At 43.7% G+C, this 22,798-nt stretch overlaps 1 protein-coding gene across 4 annotated transcripts in view; it reads right to left on the bottom strand.

The window, feature by feature from the left end:
• The window catches only part of LOC139376666 (mitochondrial glutamate carrier 1-like), a 273,532-nt gene that overhangs the window by 179,241 nt on the left and 71,493 nt on the right, over positions 1 to 22,798 (bottom strand). Inside the window, exons 1-6 of one of the 4 annotated variants that reach the window (XM_071119517.1) lie at positions 20,551 to 20,603; positions 19,858 to 20,346; positions 15,490 to 15,615; positions 13,871 to 13,926; positions 13,325 to 13,415; positions 4,886 to 4,943 (exon numbers count right to left, since the gene is read on the bottom strand). In XM_071119517.1, coding sequence (XP_070975618.1) covers positions 4,886 to 4,943; positions 13,325 to 13,415; positions 13,871 to 13,926; positions 15,490 to 15,615; positions 19,858 to 19,877 — 351 coding nt within the window. In that variant the 5' untranslated portion in view covers positions 19,878 to 20,346; positions 20,551 to 20,603. Of the gene's footprint in view, positions 1 to 4,885; positions 4,944 to 13,324; positions 13,416 to 13,870; positions 13,927 to 15,489; positions 15,616 to 19,857; positions 20,354 to 20,550; positions 20,604 to 22,798 lie in introns of those variants that run through there. The other 3 variants (XM_071119524.1, XM_071119532.1, XM_071119507.1) reach the window with 3 other exon arrangements.

Raw genomic sequence — 22,798 nt, 5'->3', positions numbered from 1 at the left:
TGCTGAGTTGTGTAGTACCTACTGTAGACTAGACATAGTGGTTATGCTGTGTAGTACCTACTGTAGACTAGACATAGTGGTTATGCTGTGTAGTACCTACTGTAGACTAGACATAGTGGTTATGTAGACCTACTGTAGACTAGACATAGTGGTTATGTAGACCCACTGTAGACTAGACATAGTGGTTATATAGACCTACTGTAGACTAGACATAGTGGTTATATAGACCTACTGTAGACTAGACATAGTGGTTATGTAGACCTACTGTAGACTAGACATAGTGGTTATATAGACCTACTGTAGACTAGACATAGTGGTTATGCTGTGTAGACCTACTGTAGACTAGACATAGTGGTTATGTAGTACCTACTGTAGACTAGACATAGTGGTTATGCTGTGTAGACCTACTGTAGACTAGACATAGTGGTTATGCTGTGTAGTACCCACTGTAGACTAGACATAGTGGTTATGCTGTGTAGTACCTACTGTAGACTAGACATAGTGGTTGTGCTGTGTAGTACCTACTGTAGACTAGACATAGTGGTTATGCTGTGTAGTACCTACTGTAGACTAGACATAGTGGTTATGCTGTGTAGTACCCACTGTAGACTAGACATAGTGGTTATGCTGTGTAGTACCTACTGTAGACTAGACATAGTGGTTATGCTGTGTAGTACCTACTGTAGACTAGACATAGTGGTTATGCTGTGTAGTACCCACTGTAGACTAGACATAGTGGTTATGCTGTGTAGTACCCACTGTAGACTAGACATAGTGGTTATGTAGACCTACTGTAGACTAGACATAGTGGTTATGTAGACCTACTGTAGACTAGACATAGTGTTTGTACTGTGTAGACCTACTGTAGACTAGACATAGTGGTTATGTAGACCTACTGTAGACTAGACATAGTGGTTATGTAGACCTACTGTAGACTAGACATAGTGTTTGTACTGTGTAGACCTACTGTAGACTAGACATAGTGGTTATGTAGTACCCACTGTAGACTAGACATAGTGGTTATGTAGACCCACTGTAGACTAGACATAGTGGTTATGCTGTGTAGTACCCACTGTAGACTAGACATAGTGGTTATGCTGTGTAGTGCCTACTGTAGACTAGACATAGTGGTTATGTAGTACCCACTGTAGACTAGACATAGTGGTTATGCTGTGTAGACCTACTGTAGACTAGACATAGTGGTTATGTAGTACCCACTGTAGACTAGACATAGTGGTTATGCTGTGTAGACCTACTGTAGACTAGACATAGTGGTTATGCTGTGTAGTACCCACTGTAGACTAGACATAGTGGTTATGCTGTGTAGTACCCACTGTAGACTAGACATAGTGGTTATGCTGTGTAGTACCCACTGTAGACTAGACATAGTGGTTATGCTGTGTAGTACCCACTGTAGACTAGACATAGTGGTTATGCTGTGTAGTACCCACTGTAGACTAGACATAGTGGTTATGCTGTGTAGACCTACTGTAGACTAGACATAGTGGTTATGCTGTGTAGTACCTACTGTAGACTAGACATAGTGGTTATGTAGTACCTACTGTAGACTAGACATAGTGGTTATGTAGACCTACTGTAGACTAGACATAGTGGTTATGTAGTACCTACTGTAGACTAGACATAGTGGTTATGTAGACCTACTGTAGACTAGACATAGTGTTTGTACTGTGTAGTACCTACTGTAGACTAGACATAGTGGTTATGTAGACCTACTGTAGACTAGACATAGTGTTTGTACTGTGTAGACCTACTGTAGACTAGACATAGTGGTTATGTAGTACCTACTGTAGACTAGACATAGTGGTTATGTAGTACCTACTGTAGACTAGACATAGGGGTTGTACTGTGTAGACCTACCATACACTAGACATAGTGGTTATGCTGTGTAGACCTACTGTAGACTAGACATAGTGGTTATGTAGACCCACTGTAGAATAGACATAGTGGTTATGCTGTGTAGACCTACTGTAGACTAGACATAGTGGTTATGCTGTGTAGACCTACTGTAGACTAGACATAGAGGTTATGTAGACCCACTGTAGACTAGACATAGTGGTTATGCTGTGTAGTACCTACTGTAGACTAGACATAGTGGTTATCCTGTGTAGACCTACTGTAGACTAGACATAGTGTTTATGTAGACCCACTGTAGACTAGACATAGTGGTTATGTAGACCTACTGTAGACTAGACATAGTGGTTATGTAGACCTACTGTAGACTAGACATAGTGTTTATGTAGACCTACTGTAGACTAGACATAGTGGTTATGTAGACCTACTGTAGACTAGACATAGTGTTTATGTAGACCTACTGTAGACTAGACATAGTGGTTATGCTGTGTAGTACCTACTGTAGACTAGACATAGTGGTTATGTAGACCTACTGTAGAATAGACATAGTGGTTATGCTGTGTAGTGCCTACTGTAGACTAGACAGAGTGGTTATGTAGACCTACTGTAGACTAGACATAGTGGTTATGTAGACCTACTGTAGACTAGACATAGTGGTTATACTGTGTAGACCTACTGTAGACTAGACATAGTGGTTATCCTGTGTAGACCTACTGTAGACTAGACATAGTGGTTATGTAGTGCCTACTGTAGACTAGACATAGTGGTTATGTAGCCCTACTGTAGACTAGACATAGTGGTCATGTAGACGTACTGTAGACTAGACATAGTGGTTATGCTGTGTAGACCTACTGTAGACTAGACATAGTGGTTATGCTGTGTAGACCTACTGTAGACTAGACATAGTGGTTATGCTGTGTAGTGCCTACTGTAGACTAGACATAGTGGTTATGTAGACCTACTGTAGACTAGACATAGTGGTTATGTAGACCTACTGTAGACTAGACATAGTGGTTTAGTAGACCTACTGTAGACTAGACATAGTGGTTATGCTGTGGAGACCTGTTACATTATCATGAATCAAAACCTTTTGCGACCATTAGACAATGTCTAAGAATGCTGTGTTAATTTTCATCTCAGTCCATTAGCTTAGTTCTTTAGAGAAATAGAGAGGTCAACAGAGAGGTCAACAGAGAGGTCAACAGCTGATGCCTAGTGGTGTCTGGGTACACACTGAGGCTGGTCCAAAATACCACCCTATTCCCTAGATAGTGCACTACCTTTGCACTACATAGTGCACTGTTTAGGGAATAGGGTGTCCGTTGCAACTCTTTGAGACAGACTGTGGGGGGAAGATGGCACTTCTGCTGATGGCTGTGTGTGTGTGTGTGTGTGTGTGTGTGTGTGTGTGTGTGTGTGTGTGTGTGTGTGTGTGTGTGTGTGTGTGTGTGCGTGCGTGCGTGCGTGTGCTGAAGGCTGTATCTCCAGATGGGGAACAGGATGTATCATTAAGAGAGAACCTATCTTCACTCCCCTGGCATGTACAGTTGAAATCAGAAGTTTACATACACTAAGTTGACTGTGCCTTTTAAACAGCTTGGAAAATTCCAGAAAATTATGTCATGGCTTTAGAAGCTTCTGATAGGCTAATTGACATAATTTGAGTCAATTGGAGGTGTACCTGTGGATGTATTTCAAGGCCTACCTTCAAACTCAGTACATCTTTGCTTGACATCATGGGAAAATCAAGAAATCAGCCAAGACCTCAGAAAACAATTGTAGACCTCCACAAGTCTGGTTCATCCTTGGGAGCAATTTCCAAACGCCTGAAGGTACCACGTTCATCTGTACAAACAATAGTACGCAAGTATAAACACCATGGGACCACGCAGCCGTCATACCGCTCAGGAAGGAGACTCGTTCTGTCTCCTAGAGATGAACGTACTTTGGTGTGAAAAGTGCAAATCAATCCCAGAACAGCAGCAAAGGACCTTGTGAAGATGCTGGAGGAAACCGGTACAAAAGTATCTATATCCACAGTAAAACGAGTCCTATATCTACATAACCTGAAAGGCCGCTCAGCAAGGAAGAAGCCACTGCTCCAAAACCGCCATAAAAAAGCCAGACTATGGTTTGCAACTGCACATGGGGACAAAGATCGTACTTTTTGGAGAAATGTCCTCTGGACTGATGAAACAAAATAGAACTGTTTGGCCATAATGACCATTTATGTTTGGAGGAAAAAGGGGGAGGCTTGCAAGCCGAAGAATACCATCCCAACCGTGAAGCACGGGGGTGGCAGCATCATGTTGTGGGGGTGCTTTGCTGCAGGAGGGACTGGTGCACATCACAAAATGGATGGCATCATGAGGATGGAAAATTATGTGGATATATGGAAGCAACATCTCAAGACATCAGTCAGGAAGTTAAAGCTTGGTCACAAATGGGTCTTCCAAATGGACAATGACCCCAAGCATACTTCCAAAGTCGTGGCAAAATGGCTTAAGGAGAACAAAATCAAGGTATTGGTGTGGCCATCACAAAGCCCTGACCTCAATCCCATAGAAGATTTGTGGGCAGAACTGAAAAAGTGTGTGCGAGCAAGAAGGCCTACAAACCTGACTCAGTTACACCAGCTCTGTCAGGAGGAATGGGCCAAAATTCACCCAACTTATTGTGGGAAGCTTGTGGAAGGCGCACTGAAAAGTTTGACCCAAGTTTAAAAAATTTAAAGGCAATGTTACCAAATACTAATTGATTGTATGTAAACTTCTGATCCACTGGGAATGTGATTAAAGAAATAAAAGCTGAAATAAATAATTCTCTCTTACTATTATTCTGACATTTCACATTCTTAAAATAAAGTGGTGATCCTAACTGACCTAAAACAGGGAATTTTTACTAGGATTAAATGTCAGGAATTGTGAAAAACTGAGTTTAAATGTATTTGGCTAAGGTGTATGTAAACTTCCGACTTCAACTGTACCTTCCCCGCACCTCACCAGCCACTCACCTGACATGTACCTGCCCCACACCCCGCCAGCATCTCTTTGACCAGGGTGAGCTTCTGACTGGAGAGAGAGAGAGAGAGATGGATCGACAGAGAAAGAGGGGGGGAGAGAGAGATAGAGGGGGGGCAAGGGAGAGAGAGCATGAGAGCATGAGAGAGAGAGCATGAGAGAGAGAGAGAGAGAGAGAGAGAGAGAGAGAGAGAGAGAGAGAGAGAGAGAGAGAGAGAGAGAGAGAGAGAGAGAGGAAAGAAAGGAGAGACAAAGAGAGATGCAAAGGGAGGGAGAGAAAAAGACAAATGAAGAGCAAGTCAATACGTGTTTGAGTCATACAGCTAGTGACTGAGTCGTGTATGAGTCATACAGCTAGTGAATGAGTCGTGTATGAGTCATACAGCTAGTGACTGAATCGTGTATGAGTCATACAGCTAGTGACTGAGTCGTGTATGAGTCATAGAGCTAGTGACTGAGTCGTGTACGAGTCATACAGCTAGTGACTGAGTCGTGTATGAGTCATAGAGCTAGTGACTGAGTCGTGTATGAGTCATAGAGCTAGTGACTGAGTCGTGTATGAGTCATACAGCTAGAGACTGAGTCGTGAATGAGTCATACAGCTAGTGACTTAATCGTGTATGAGTCACAACAGCTAGTGAATGAGTCGTGTATGAGTCATACAGCTAGTGACTGAATCGTGTATGAGTCATACAGCTAGTGACTGAGTCGTGTATGAGTCATACAGCTAGTGACTGAATCGTGTATGAGTCATAGAGCTAGTGACTGAGTCGTGTATGAGTCATAGAACTAGTGACTGAGTCGTGTATGAGTCATACAGCTAGTGACTGAATCGTGTATGAGTCATACAGCTAGTGAATGAGTCGTGAATGAGTCATACAGCTAGTGAATGAGTCGTGTACGAGTCATACAGCTAGTGAATGAGTCGTGTACGAGTCATACAGCTAGTGAATGAGTCGTGTATGAGTCATACAGCTAGTGACTGAATCGTGTATGAGTCATACAGCTAGTGAATGAGTCATGTATGAGTCGTGAATGAGTCATACAGCTAGTGAATGAGTCGTGTACGAGTCATACAGCTAGTGAATGAGTCGTGTACGAGTCATACAGCTAGTGAATGAGTCGTGTATGAGTCATACAGCTAGTGACTGAATCGTGTATGAGTCATACAGCTAGTGAATGAGTCATGTACGAGTCATACAGCTAGTGAATGAGTCGTGTACGAGTCATACAGCTAGTGAATGAGTCGTGTATGAGTCATACAGCTAGTGACTGAATCGTGTACGAGTCATACAGCTAGTGAATGAGTCGTGTACGAGTCATACAGCTAGTGAATGAGTCGAGTATGAGTCATACAGCTAGTGACTTTTTTTATTTTTTTTATTTTACCTTTATTTAACCAGGCAAGTCAGTTAAGAACAAATTCTTATTTTCAATGACGGCCTGGGAACAGTGGGTTAACTGCCTGTTCAGGGGCAGAACGACAGATTCTGTACCTTGTCAGCTCGGGGGTTTGAACTCACAACCTTCCGGTTACTAGTCCAACGCTCTAACCACTAGGCTACCCTGCCGCCCCGACTGAATCGTGTACAAGTCATACAGCTAGTGAATGTGTCGTGTTTGAGTCATACAGCTAGTGGATGAATCGTGTATGAGTCATACAGCTAGTGACTGAGTCGTGTATGAGTCATACAGCTAGTGACTGAATCGTGTATGAGTCATACAGCTAGTGACTGAATCGTGTATGAGTCATACAGCTAGTGACTTAATCGTGTATGAGTCACAACAGCTAGTGAATGAGTCGTGTATGAGTCATACAGCTAGTGACTGAATCGTGTATGAGTCATACAGCTAGTGACTGAATTGTGTATGAGTCATACAGCTAGTGACTGAATCGTGTATGAGTCATACAGCTAGTGACTGAGTCGTGTATGAGTCATAGAGCTAGTGACTGAGTCGTGTATGAGTCATAGAGCTAGTGACTGAGTCGTGTATGAGTCATACAGCTAGTGAATGAGTCGTGAATGAGTCATACAGCTAGTGAATGAGTCGTGTACGAGTCATACAGCTAGTGAATGAGTCGTGTACGAGTCATACAGCTAGTGAATGAGTCGTGTACGAGTCATACAGCTAGTGACGTCACATGCCCCTGTGTGTCTCGTGTTGTTACTAATCCCTCTGTCACATTGGAACACAGACAGAGAAAGAGACACATTAATAATTTACAAGATGGCCAACCTGCAAGTTAGATAACCATTCACAGTCAATCATTCACCGACCCAGCTCTAGAGACAGAGATAGATAGATGCTCTAGAAACATACTCAAGATTCATCCATACACACACACACAAACAAGAAACTGGACAGAGCAGCAGGACACAGTGGTCTCAGTAACACCACTGGACAGAGCAGCAGGGGACAGTGGTCTCAGTAACACCACTGGACAGAGCAGCAGGACACAGTGGTCTCAGTAACACCACTGGACAGAGCAGCAGGACACAGTGGTCTCAGTAACACCACTGGACAGAGCAGCAGGGGACAGTGGTCTCAGTAACACCACTGGACAGAGCAGCAGGACACAGTGGTCTCAGTAACACCACTGGACAGAGCAGCAGGACACAGTGGTCTCAGTAACACCACTGGACAGAGCAGCAGGACACAGTGGTCTCAGTAACACCACTGGACAGAGCAGCAGGACACAGTGGTCTCAGTAACACCACTGGACAGAGCAGCAGGACACAGTGGTCTCAGTAACACCACTGGACAGAGCAGCAGGACACAGTGGTCTCAGTAACACCACTGGACAGAGCAGCAGGACACAGTGGTCTCAGTAACACCACTGGACAGAGCAGCAGGACATAGTGGTCTCAGTAACACCACTGGACAGAGCAGCAGGGGACAGTGGTCTCAGTAACACCACTGGACAGAGCAGCAGGGGACAGTGGTCTCAGTAACACCACTGGACAGAGCAGCAGGGGACAGTGGTCTCAGTAACACCACTGGACAGAGCAGCAGGACACAGTGGTCTCAGTAACACCACTGGACAGAGCAGCAGGGGACAGTGGTCTCAGTAACACTACTGGACAGAGCAGCAGGACACAGTGGTCTCAGTAACACCACTGGACAGAGCAGCAGGGGACAGTGGTCTCAGTAACACCACTGGACAGAGCAGCAGGACACAGTGGTCTCAGTAACACCACTGGACAGAGCAGCAGGGGACAGTGGTCTCAGTAACACCACTGGACAGAGCAGCAGGACACAGTGGTCTCAGTAACACCAGCTGTTCAGTCTGCTCTACTTTCTCTTATTTGGACAATTGATTGATTTTCATGAGATAGTTTACAGTAGTTTTCCGGTGATAGTTTACAGTAGTTTTCCTGTGATAGTTTACAGTAGTTTTCCAGAGAAAGATTCCAGTATTTTTCCAGAGATAGTTTACAGTATTTTTCCAGAGATAGTTTACAGTCATTTTCCTGCTGTAGTTTACAGTAGTTTTCCAGAGATTGTACAAAATACTGATCCTCTCAGACTGCTACATAGAAAAGTCAGGAAATGTGATTTTGTCCACCGGGAAAGTAGAAATATTAAGAATGCCGATTAATATCAGACGAATATCAGATATTTTGTGTAAGAACTGCAGATGACAATTCAAATCATATCAAAAATCAATATCTATTTGTAACATGAATACAACAGGTGTAGACCTTGCTGTGAAATGCTTACTTACAAGCCCTATTTAACCAACAATGCAGTTTTAAGAAAATAGAGTTACGAAAATATTTACTAAATAAACTAAAGTACTGAGTCAATGTGCAGGGGGTACAGGTTAGTCGAGGTAATTTGTACATGTTCAGTGGCTTGCGAAAGTATTCACCCCTCTTCGGCATTTTTCATATTTTGTTGCTTTACAACCTGGAAATAAAATATTATTTTTTTGGGGGGGGGGGGGGGGGGGGGTTTGTATCATTTGATTTACACAACATGCCTACCACTTTGAAGATGCAAGATACGTTTTTATTGTGAAACAAACAAGAAATAAGACAAAAAAAATGAAAACTTGAGCGTGCATAACTATTCACCCCCCAAAGTCAATACTTTGTAGAGACACCTTTTACAGCAATTACAGCTGGAAGTCTCTTGGGGTTTGTCTCTATAAGCTTGGCACATCTAGTCACTGGGGTTTTTGTCCATTCTTCAAGACAAAACTCCTCCAGCTCCTTCAAGTTGGATGGGTTCCGCGAACACCAAAAGTGTTTGCTTATTTTTTTCTTTAAGCAATGGCTTGTTTCTGACCACTCTTCCGTAAAGCCCAGCTCTGTGGAGTATAGGGCTTAAAATGGTCCTATGGACAGATACTCCAATCTCCGCTGTGGAGCTTTGCAGCTCCTTCAGGGTTATCTTTGGTCTCTTTGTTGCCTCTGTGATTAATGCCCTCCTTGCCTGGTCTGTGAGTTTTGGTGGGAAGTCCTCTTTTGGCAGGTTTGTTGTGGTGCGATATTATTTAAATTTTTTAATAATGGTGCTCCGTGGGATGTTTTGGATATATTTTTTTAGAACCCAACTCTGATCTTCTACTTCTCCACAACTTTGTCCCTGACCTGCTTGGAGAGCTCCTTGGTCGTCATGGTGCCGCTTGCTTGGTGGTGCCCCTTGATGAGTGGTGTTGTGGACTGGGGCCTTTCAGAACAGGTGTATATATACTGAGATCATGTGACAGATCATGTGACAGATTATGTGACAGATCATGTGACAGATCATGACCACACCACTTTTCGTTTGGACTTTTTTAGACATTTTTAAAATAAGTTCTTTTTTTTATTTCACTTCACCAATGTGGACCAATGTCCATTACATGAAATCCAAATACAAATCCATTTAAATTACAGGTTGTAATGCAACAAAATAGGAAAAACGCCAAGGGGGATGAGTACTTTTGCAAGGCATTGTAGGTAGGGGTAAAGTGGATATGCATCGATAACAAACAGCGAGCAGTGTAAAAACCATGGGGGGAGTGTCAATGCAAAAATAGTCGGGGGGGCCATTTGATTAATTGTTCAGCAGTCTTATGGCGTGGAGGTAGAAGCTGTTTAGAAGCCTCTTGGACCTAGACTTGGCGCTCCGGTACCGCTTGCCGTGCGGTAGCAGAGAGAACAGTCTATGACTAAGGTGGCTGGAGTCTTTGCCCATTTTTAGGGCCTTCCTCTGACATCGCCTAGTATAGAGGTCCTGGATGGCAGGAAGCTTGGCCCCAGTGATGTACTGGGCTGTACACACTACCCTCTGTAGCGTCTTACGGTCAGAGGCCGAGCAGTTGCCATACCAGGCAGTGATGCAACTGGTCAGGATGCTCTCAATTGTGCAGCTATAGAAATATTTGGAGGATCTGAGGACCAATGTCAAATCTTTTCAGTCTCCTGAAGGCCCTCTTCACGACTTTCTTGGTGTGTTTGGACCATAATAGTTTGTTGGTGATGTGGACATCAAGGAACTTGAAACTCTCAACCCGCTCCACTACAGCCCTGTCAATGAGAATGGGGGCATGTTTGGCCCTCCTTTTCCACGTTGAGGGAGAGGTTGTTGTCCTGGCACACCAATGGCAGGTCTTTGACCTCCTCCCTATAGGCTGTCTCATCGTTGTCGGTGATCAAGCCTACCACTGTTGTGGCGTCAGCAAACTTAATTATTGTGTTGTAGACGTGCAGGAGGGGACTGAGCACACACCCCTGAGGGGCCCCATGTTGAGGATCAGCGTGGCAGATGTGTTGTTACCTACCCTTACCACCTGGGGGTGGCCATTCAGGAAGTCCAGGATCCAGTTGCAGAGGGAGGTGTTCAGTTCCAGAGTCCTTAGCTTATTGATGAGCTTTGAGGGCACTATGGTGTTGGACACTGAGCTGTAGTCAATGAACAGCATCCTCACATAGGTGTTCCTTTTGTCCAGTTGGGAAAGGGCAGTGTGGAGTGCAATAGAGACTGCAATCATCTGTGAATCTTTTGGGGCGGTATGAGAATTGGAGTGGGGTCTAGGGTTTCCGGGATGATGGTGTTGATGTGAGCCATGACCAGCCTTTCAAAGTAATTCATGGCTACAGACGTGAGTGTTACGGGGCGGTAGTCATTTAGGCAGGTTACCTTCGCTGTCTTGGGCACAGGGACTATGGTGGTCTGCTTGAAACATGTAGGAATTACAGACTCGGTCAGGGAGAGACTGAAAATGTCAGTTGGTCCGCGCATGCTCTGAGTACGCAAACTGGTAATCCATATGGCCCCACGGAATGTTGACCAGTTTAAAGTCTTACTCACATCGGCTGTGGAGAGCATGATCACACAGTCTTCCGGAACAGCTGGTGCTCTCATGCATGCTTCAGTGTTGCTTTCCTCGAAGCGAGCATAGAAGTAGTTTAGCTCATCCGGTAGGCTTGTGTCACTGGGCAGCTCTCGGCTGTGCTTCCCTTTGTAGTCCATAATAGTTTGCAAGCCCTGCCACATCCGACGAGCGTCAGAGCCGGTGTAGGATTCAATCTTAGTTCTGTATTTATGCTTTGCCTGTTTGATGGTTTGTCTGAGGGCATTGCAGGATATATTACATCCGGATTCGTGTCCCGCTCCTTGAAAGCGGCAGCTCTAGCCTTTAGCTCGGTGCGGATGTTGCCTGTAATCCATGGATTCTGGTTGGGATATGTACGTACGGTCACTGTGGTGACGACGTCGTCGATGCACTTATAGATGAAGTCAGTGACTGAGGTGGTATACTCTTTCATGCCATTGGATGAATCCCGGAATATATTCCAGTCTGTGCTATTAAAAAAACAATCCTGTCGTGTGGCATCCGCTTCATCAGACCACTTCCTTATTGAGCGAGTCACTGGTACTTCCTGATTTAGTTTTCGCTTGTAAGCAGGAATCAGGAGGATAGCATTATGGGAGAGCTATGTCAGAACCAATTTGCTATGGAGCTAAAAATCTGGGCCAACGTTTGTTCTACACGGTCTCTGTGAACAGTTAAATGAAATAATCCTGTGTCGTAGAAACAACTGCAGTGTGTTTCTGATCTTTCAGTATAGTGAAAGCACCTTACTGAAGCATTGGTAGAAAACTAATCAGAGAAACAGTCAAACATTCATACAGAGAAATAGTCAAACAGTGAGACAGAGACACAGTGAGACAGAGACACAGTGAGACAGAGACACAGTGAGACGCAGACACAGTGAGACAGAGACAAACAGTGAGACAGAGACAAACAGTGAGACAGAGTCAAACAGTGAGACAGAGACACAGTGAGACAGAGACACAGTGAGACGGAGACACAGTGAGACAGAGACAAACAGTGAGACAGTCAAACAGTGAAACAGTGAGACAGAGAAACAGTCAAACAGTGAGACAGAGAAACAGTCAAACAGTGAGACAGAGACACAGTGAGACAGAGACACAGTGAGACAGAGACACAGTAAGACAGAGATACAGTGAGACAGACACAGTGAGATAGAGACACAGTGAGACAGAGACACAGTGAGACAGAGACACAGTGAGACAGAGACACAGTGAGACAGAGATACAGTGAGACAGAGATGCAGTGAGACAGACACAGTGAGATAGAGACACAGTGAGACAGAGACACAGTGAGACAGAGACACAGTGAGACAGAGACACAGTGAGACAGACACAGTGAGATAGAGACACAGTGAGACAGAAACACAGTGAGACAGAGAAACAGTCAAACAGTGAGACAGAGACACAGTGAGACAGAGAAACAGTCAAACAGTGAGACAGAGAAACAGTCAAACAGTGAGACAGAGACACAGTGAGACAGAGAAACAGTGAGACAGAGAAACAGTCAAACAGTGAGACAGAGACACAGTGTGACAGAGACACAGTGAGACAGAGACACAGTGAGACAGAGACACAGTGAGACAGAGACACAGTGAGACAGAGACACAGTGAGACAGAGAAACAGTCAAACAGTGAGACAGAGACACAGTGAGACAGAGAAATAGTGAGACAGAGAAACAGTCAAACAGTGAGACAGAGACACAGTGAGACAGAGACACAGTGAGACAGAGACACAGTGAGACAGAGACACAGTGGGACAGAGACACAGTGAGACAGAGAAACAGTCAAACAGTGAGACAGAGACACAGTGAGACAGAGAAACAGTCAAACAGTGAGATAGAGACACAGTGAGACAGAGACACAGTGAGACAGAGACACAGTGAGACAGAGACACAGTGGGACAGAGACACAGTGAGACAGAGAAACAGTCAAACAGTGAGATAGAGACACATTGAGACAGAGACACAGGCCGCATAATGTGATGTGTCAAGGAGTGTGTGTGTGTGTGTGTGTGTGTGTGTGTGTGTGTGTGTGTGTGTGTGTGTGTGTGTGTGTGTGTGTGTGTGTGTGTGTGTGTGTTCGTCTTAGTCATCACATCTTACCCATCCTTGGAGAGGTATTGTCTGAAGAAGTCATTTGCTGCTAGCTTGATGGCTTTCTCTGGAGTGACCAGGGTTAAGTTCACCGCAGACCCTGTAACAATGAGAGGAAGTGAGAGACAGAGAGAAAGAGAGAGGGGGAGAGAGGTGTGAGAGAGAGAGAGAGAGAGAGGGGGGGGGTGTGAGAGAGCGGAAGTGAGAGAGAGAGAGGGAGAGAGAGAGAGGGAGAGGGAGAAAGAGCGAGAGAGAGGAAGTGAGAGAGAGAGAGAGAGAGAGAGAGAGAGAGAGGGGGGAGAGAGAGAGGGGTTTGAGATAGAAGAAGTGACAGAGAGAGAGAGAGAAGGGGAGAGAGAGAGGGTTGAGAGAGAGGAAGTGAGAGAGAGAGAGAAAGAGAGGGAGAGATGTGTGTGTGTGTGTGTGTGTGTGTGTGTGTGTGTGTGTGTGTGTGTGTGTATCAGGGTATCAGTGGTCAGCATATGGCACTATGACCTCACTGTGCTGCTTGGCTTCAGTGTGACCTGTCACCTCTGCGTCCTCACCCAAACCTACCTCTGTACATCCCGAAGTATCCCTCTGAGCGGATGGTCTTGATAAGACAGTCGGACCTAAAACACACAACCAACCAATCAATAACGGACCTAGAACACATAATCAACCAGTCAATAACGGACCTAGAACATAGAACCAACCAGTCAATAACGGACCTAGAACATAGAACCAACCAGTCAATAACGGACCTAGAACACAGAATCAACCAGTCAATAACGGACCTAGAACACAGAATCAACCAGTCAATAACGGACCTAGAACATAGAACCAACCAGTCAATAACGGACCTAGAACATAGAACCAACCAGTCAATAACGGACCTAGAACATAGAACCAACCAGTCAATAACGGACCTAGAACACAGAATCAACCAGTCAATAACGGACCTAGAACACAGAATCAACCAGTCAATAACGGACCTAGAACATAGAACCAACCAGTCAATAACAGACCTAGAACACAGAACCAACCAGTCAATAACGGACCTAGAACATAGAACCAACCAGTCAATAACGGACCTAGAACACAGAATCAACCAGTCAATAACGGACCTAGAACATAGAACCAACCAGTCAATAACGGACCTAGAACATAGAACCAACCAGTCAATAACGGACCTAGAACACAGAACCAACCAGTCAATAACGGACCTAGAACATAGAACCAACCAGTCAATAACGGACCTAGAACACAGAATCAACCAGTCAATAACGGACCTAGAACATAGAACCAACCAGTCAATAACGGACCTAGAACATAGAACCAACCAGTCAATAACGGACCTAGATCATAGAACCAACCAGTCAATAACGGACCTAGAACATAGAACCAACCAGTCAATAACGGACCTAGAACACAGAATCAACCAGTCAATAACGGACCTAGAACATAGAACCAACCAGTCAATAACGGACCTAGAACACAGAACCAACCAGTCAATAACGGACCTAGAACACAGAATCAACCAGTCAATAACGGACCTAGAACATAGAACCAACCAGTCAATAACGGACCTAGAACACAGAATCAACCAGTCAATAACGGACCTAGAACATAGAACCAACCAGTCAATAACGGACCTAGAACATAGAACCAACCAGTCAATAACGGACAGAGAACACAGAATCAACCAGTCAATAACGGACCTAGAACATAGAACCAACCAGTCAATAACGGACCTAGAACATAGAACCAGCAGATCTGTTATTGGCTGGCTGGTTGTGTGATGTAGATCTGTTAATTGGCTGTTTGGTTGTGTGTTGTAGATCTGTTATTGGCTGGCTGGTTGTGTGATGCAGATCTGTTATTGGCTGTTTGGTTGTGTGTTGTAGATCTGTTATTGGCTGTCTGGTTGTGTGATGCAGATCTGTTATTGGCTGTTTGGTTGTGTGTTGTAGATCTGTTATTGGCTGGTTGGTTGTGTGTTGTAGATCTGTTATTGGCTGGTTGGTTGTGTATTCCAAATAGATAGAGATTTAACTGGTGAAATGTGAGTTGTAGAAGCATTAAGTCCTGAGTTTGGTAGAGCGATTACAATACAGTCTTGGGTGGACAGTGTTGCTGTGTGCAGGTGGGCATTGGTTCGCACCCATGTCGGGAAACTATACTGTGATACATACATGCTGGTGTAGAGTCGTGATCCATTTTGCTGGTTCTGCAGGCGGGTCTTGGCCAGGTCAATGGGAAACACACAGCTCACGCCGATCAGCCCTGCGATCCCACCATTTATCAATTTGGCAGGCAAACTGGGGAGGAGGAGAGGATCATGGGAGAGAAGAGATGAAGAGGAGATGGAGAGGAGAGGAGAGGAGAGGAGAGGAGAGGAGAGGAGAGGAGAGGAGAGGAGAGGAGAGGAGAGGAGAGGAGAGGAGAGGAGATGAAGTGAAGACAGAAGCACAATTTGAGAGAGGAGACAAACCAGTAACTTTAAAATAACGCTGACATTTTATTTAACTTTTCTAGTGTTACATCATCCCACCGCGGACACCAAATATCACAATATGTTCATTTCATCAGCTAATATACAGAAGCAACATAAAACACACTGAGAATGTGATTGTTGACTACAGGGATAAGAAGGTCGCTGAGGAGGAGGAGAACAGTAGCAACGGTCATCAAAATTGTTAAAAACAATTAGAATAAATGTAGTAATTGGACAATGAATACATTTCCTCCAAAAGTTTAGATCCGACATATTGACTGAATTAGAGCACATAAAACACTTTACAGGTTCGGACAAATAACAAATGGAGTTCAGGAATTTGGTTGAAATTCCGGTATTTAATTTATTGTCAAATTTCACATTTATTTTCTTAGAATACACTCATATGTTCTATTGGTGTCAGATATTTTATAGGTATTTTGTGTTAAAATAAATAATATTATATGTTCTCATTTGCATAAACACAAGGGTGGATTTGCATATATGCAAATAGATTAACATAAAGGGGTGGAAGAGGGCTGCAACGACCCAAAACGTGCTAGGCCCACCTGCACTCACCTGGCTGTCTAGACGGACTAATTACTGGTGTTGTCACATTCTGTTGCATAATTCAACAAGTATATCACTAGCAGGATTACCCTCAGATTAAAAATGTAAGATTACACCTCTAAACAGACTTGACATTGTTTGTGAGATCAGACATAACATCACTATAATCTGAGTGTTCATTTTCATAACTTACTTCCCAAAAGGTTGCTGGATCGCATCCCCGAGCTGACAAGGTATAAATCTGTCTTTCTGACCCTGAGCAAGGCAGTTAACGCTGTTCCCCGAGCTGACAAGGTATAAATCTGTCTTTCTGACCCTGAGCAAGGCAGTTAACACAGTTCCCCGAGCTGACAAGGTAAAAACATCTGTCTTTCTGACCCTGAGCAAGGCAGTTAACACTGTTCCCTGGGCGTGTCGATTAAGGCAACCCCCCCCCCCCCCCCACCTCTCTGATTCAGAGGAGTTGGGTTAAATACAGAAGACACATTTCAGTTGAAGGCATTCAGTTGTACAACTGACTAGGTTGTACTTTACAACTGACTAGGTTGTACTTTCCCTGTACAACTGACTAGGTTGTACTTTCCCTGTACAACTGACTAGGTTGTACTTTCCCTGTACAACTGACTAGGTTGTACTTTCCCTTTACAACTGACTAGGTTGTACTTTACAACTGACTAGGTTGTACTTTACAACTGACTAGGTTGTACTTTCCCTGTACAACTGACTAGGTTGTACTTTCCCTTTACAACTGACTAGGTTGTACTTTACAACTGACTAGGTTGTACGTTCCCTTTACAACTGACTAGGTTGTACTTTACAACTGACTAGGTTGTACTTTCCCTGTACAACTGACTAGGTTGTACGTTCCCTTTACAACTGACTAGGTTGTACTTTCCCTGTACAACTGACTAGGTTGTACTTTCCCTATACAACTGACTAGGTTGTACTTTCCCTTTACAACTGACTAGGTTGTACTTTACAACTGACTAGGTTGTACTTTCCCTGTACAACTGACTAGGTTGTACTTTCCCTGTACAACTGACTAGGTTGTACTTTCCCTGTACAACTGACTAGGTTGTACTTTCCCTGTACAACTGACTAGGTTGTACTTTCCCTGTACAACTGACTAGGTTGTACTTTCCCTTTACAACTGACTAGGTTGTACTTTCCCTGTACAACTGACTAGGTTGTACTTTACAACTGACTAGGTTGTACTTTACAACTGACTAGGTTGTACTTTCCCTGTACAACTGACTAGGTTGTACTTTCCCTGTACAACTGACTAGATTGTACTTTACAACTGACTAGGTTGTACTTTACAACTGACTAGGTTGTACGTTCCCTTTACAACTGACTAGGTTGTACTTTCCCTTTACAACTGACTAGGTTGTACTTTCCCTGTACAACTGACTAGGTTGTACTTTCCCTGTACAACTGACTAGATTGTACTTTACAACTGACTAGGTTGTACTTTACAACTGACTAGGTTGTACTTTCCCTGTACAACTGACTAGGTTGTACTTTCCCTTTACAACTGACTAGGTTGTACTTTCCCTGTACAACTGACTAGGTTGTACTTTCCCTGTACAACTGACTAGGTTGTACTTTCCCTGTACAACTGACTAGGTTGTACTTTCCCTGTACAACTGACTAGGTTGTACTTTCCCTGTACAACTGACTAGGTTGTACTTTCCCTTTACAACTGACTAGGTTGTACTTTCCCTGTACAACTGACTAGGTTGTACTTTACAACTGACTAGGTTGTACTTTACAACTGACTAGGTTGTACTTTCCCTGTACAACTGACTAGGTTGTACTTTCCCTGTACAACTGACTAGGTTGTACTTTCCCTGTACAACTGACTAGGTTGTACTTTCCCTTTACAACTGACTAGGTTGTACTTTCCCTGTACAACTGACTAGGTTGTACTTTCCCTGTACAACTGACTAGGTTGTACTTTCCCTGTACAACTGACTAGGTTGTACTTTCCCTTTACAACTGACTAGGTTGTACTTTCCCTGTACAACTGACTAGGTTGTACTTTCCCTTTACAACTGACTAGGTTGTACTTTACAACTGACTAGGTTGTACTTTCCCTGTACAACTGACTAGGTTGTACTTTCCGTTTCATTTCACCGCATCTCATTTGAACATTTCAACTGTATTAAATGATAACCTTTTTCAATTCCACCCATCAAAATGAAGGTCTCTTTCTTCTTTTTCTTGTAAATGTCGAGACGGTAAATCCCAGACGAAGCTTTGGCGTTCTGATACGGAAAGACAACGTACTGCTTTTGAGCCCATTTCAGACATTACCGGGGTGAAAGGTCATTACAAACATTTCTGCAGTCGTAACGTTAACGGGACAAAACGACAGGCACAAGAAAGAGGATGAAAGAGTCCCAGGAGTACAATTAAAAACAAACCAATAAAGTGACATTTAAGTGACAAGAAGATTAAGCACCTCTTAAACACAGGAAATGCTGAAAAATACCTCTCAAACACAGGAAATACTGGAAAAATACCTCTCAAACACAGTAAATACTGAAAAATACCTCTCAAACACAGGAAATACTGGAAAAACACCTATTAAACACAGGAAATACTGAAAAATACCTCTCAAACACAGGAAATACTGGAAAAACACCTCTTAAACACAGGAAATACTGGAAAAACACCTCTTAAACACAGGAAATACTGAACAACACCTCTTAAACACAGGAAATACTGAAAAATACCTCTCAAACACAGGAAATACTGAAAAATACCTCTCGAACATAGGAAATACTGGAAAAACACCTCTTAAACACAGGAAATACTGAAAACACCTCTTAAACACAGGAAATACTGAAAAATACCTCTCAAACACAGGAAATAGATGGCTGAAAAACACCTCTTAAACACAGGAAATACTGAAAAATACCTCTCAAACACAGGAAATACTGGAAAAACACCTCTTAAACACAGGAAATACTGAAAAATACCTCTCAAACACAGGAAATACTGAAAAACACCTCTTAAACACAGGAAATACTGAAAAATACCTCTCAAACACAGGAAATACTGAAAAACACCTCTCAAACACAGGAAATAGATGGCTGAAAAACACCTCTCAAACACAGGAAATAGATGGCTGAAAAACACCTCTCAAACACAGGAAATAGATGGCTGAAAAACACCTCTCAAACACAGGAAATAGATGGCTGAAAAACACCTCTTAAACACAGGAAATAGATGGCTGAAAAACACCCCTCAAACACAGGAAATACTGAAAAACACCCCTCAAACAGGAAATAGACGGCTGAAAAACACCTCTCAAACACAGGAAATACTGAAAAACACCTCTCAAACACAGGAAATACTGAAAAATACCTCTCAAACACAGGAAATAGATGGCTGAAAAGACAGGGTTCTATAGGGCTCTGGTCTAAAGTAGTGTACTATACAGGGAATAGGGTTCTATTTCACAGTGTAGTCTTTGTAGCCATTAGCTCACCTGATCTGCTTGTCAGCCATTTATGTGAGGCGCCGGCTGGTCGTCAGAGAGTTGATATGTGTCTGTCTGATGTGCCAGTCAGTCCATCTGCTGCTGTTGTTATTGTTGTTGTGTGTTTCTTTCTTTAGTCTATAATGCAGTATGTTTGCTTGGTTAGCTCTTCCTTAGTTTCTGTGTCTTTAAAACTTTGAATCCAAACGTTATTATTATTATTATTATTTTCGATCAGTCAGTTGTCTTGTCTGTCAGCTGGCCTCTGAAGCGCAAGAAGTTGAGGTCCGATAGGGAGGGATATCTGGTCTCTGAAGGGCCGGCTGGTCAGTAGAAGTTGAGGTCCGATAGGGAGGGATATCTGGTCTCTGAAGGGCCGGCTGGTCAGTAGAAGTTGAGGTCCGATAGGGAGGGATATCTGGTCTCTGAAGGGCCGGCTGGTCAGTAGAAGTTGAGGTCCGATAGGGAGGGATATCTGAAACAGGTGAAAGATAGAAGCTGTTAGCTAACAACATCAACGCTCGGGACAAAGGAGTTGTTGCCCTGAAATACGTCAACAACACACACACACACACACACACACACACACACACACACACACACACACACACACACACACACACACACACACACACACACACACACACACACACACACACACACACACACACACAGTCACCATACAACATTGTTTCCTAAGACTTGTCCTACATTGTCAAAGTGGCCTTATCGTGGGCTGCTATACTCATTCAGTTAGCAGTATCCTCACACCAAAGGCTTATATATTGCAATGCTTCACTGGATCAATAAGAAACTTTGCTGGCACACTACTGTCATCTAGTGGCCAAAATCTAAATTGCGCCTAAACTCCAATATGATATTATGGCCTTTCTCCTGCATTTCAAAGATGATGGAACATATAAAATCATAGAACACACATATTTTTTTGTTTATATTATCTTTTACCAGATCTAATGTGTTATATTCTCCTTCATTAATTTCACATTTCCACAACCGTCAAAGTGTTTCCATTCAAATGGTACCAAGAATATGCATATCCTTGCTTCAGGGCCTGAGCTACAGGCAGTTAGATTTTATGCGAAAAATGCAAAAAAAAAAAAAAAATGGATCCGATCCATAATAATGATGGGTGGCCATCAGAATACTGTACTGACATTACACTGGTGTTGCCCTATAGCAGAGTATATCTGTTTGCATGTACGTTGCCTGGTGTTGCCCTATAGCAGAGTATATCTGTTTGCATGTACGTTGCCTGGTGTTGCCCTATAGCAGAGTATATCTGTTTGCATGTACGTTGCCTGGTGTTGCCCTATAGCAGAGTATATCTGTTTGCATGTACGTTGCCTGGTGTTGCCCTATAGCAGAGTATATCTGTTTGCATGTACGTTGCCAGGTGTTGCCCTATAGCAGAGTATATCTGTTTGCATGTACGTTGCCAGGTGTTGCCCTATAGCAGAGTATATCTGTTTGCATGTACGTTGCCTGGTGTTGCCCTATAGCAGAGTATATCTGTTGCCTGGTGTTGCCCTATAGCAGAGTATATCTGTTTGCATGTACGTTGCCTGGTGTTGCCCTATAGCAGAGTATATCTGTTTGCATGTACGTTGCCTGGTGTTGCCCTATAGCAGAGTATATCTGTTTGCATGTACGTTGCCTGGTGTTGCCCTATAGCAGAGTATATCTGTTGCCTGGTGTTGCCCTATAGCAGAGTATATCTGTTGCCTGGTGTTGCCCTATAGCAGAGTATATCTGTTTGCATGTACGTTGCCTGGTGTTGCCCTATAGCAGAGTATATCTGTTGCCTGGTGTTGCCCTATAGCAGAGTATATCTGTTTGCATGTACGTTGCCTGGTGTTGCCCTATAGCAGAGTATATCTGTTTGCATGTACGTTGCCTGGTGTTGCCCTATAGCAGAGTATATCTGTTTGCATGTACGTTGCCTGGTGTTGCCCTATAGCAGAGTATATCTGTTGCCTGGTGTTGCCCTATAGCAGAGTATATCTGTTGCCTGGTGTTGCCCTATAGCAGAGTATATCTGTTTGCATGTACGTTGCCTGGTGTTGCCCTATAGCAGAGTATATCTGTTGCCTGGTGTTGCCCTATAGCAGAGTATATCTGTTTGCATGTACGTTGCCTGGTGTTGCCCTATAGCAGAGTATATCTGTTTGCATGTACGTTGCCTGGTGTTGCCCTATAGCAGAGTATATCTGTTGCCTGGTGTTGCCCTATAGCAGAGTATATCTGTTTGCATGTACGTTGCCTGGTGTTGCCCTATAGCAGAGTATATCTGTTTGCATGTACGTTGCCTGGTGTTGCCCTATAGCAGAGTATATCTGTTTGCATGTACGTTGCCTGGTGTTGCCCTATAGCAGAGTATATCTGTTTGCATGTACGTTGCCTGGTGTTGCCCTATAGCAGAGTATATCTGTTTGCATGTACGTTGCCTGGTGTTGCCCTATAGCAGAGTATATCTGTTGCCTGGTGTTGCCCTATAGCAGAGTATATCTGTTTGCATGTACGTTGCCTGGTGTTGCCCTATAGCAGAGTATATCTGTTTGCATGTACGTTGCCTGGTGTTGCCCTATAGCAGAGTATATCTGTTTGCATGTACGTTGCCTGGTGTTGCCCTATAGCAGAGTATATCTGTTTGCATGTACGTTGCCTGGTGTTGCCCTATAGCAGAGTATATCTGTTGCCTGGTGTTGCCCTATAGCAGAGTATATCTGTTTGCATGTACGTTGCCTGGTGTTGCCCTATAGCAGAGTATATCTGTTGCCTGGTGTTGCCCTATAGCAGAGTATATCTGTTTGCATGTACGTTGCCTGGTGTTGCCCTATAGCAGAGTATATCTGTTTGCATGTACGTTGCCTGGTGTTGCCCTATAGCAGAGTATATCTGTTGCCAGGTGTTGCCCTATAGCAGAGTATAT

Source organism: Oncorhynchus clarkii, chromosome 2, assembly GCF_045791955.1.
Source record: "Oncorhynchus clarkii lewisi isolate Uvic-CL-2024 chromosome 2, UVic_Ocla_1.0, whole genome shotgun sequence".
In the NCBI taxonomy this organism is placed as follows: Eukaryota; Metazoa; Chordata; class Actinopteri; order Salmoniformes; family Salmonidae; genus Oncorhynchus; species Oncorhynchus clarkii.
The sequence above is the reverse complement of the archived record's forward strand: the minus strand, read 5'-3'. Positions and strand labels throughout refer to the sequence as shown.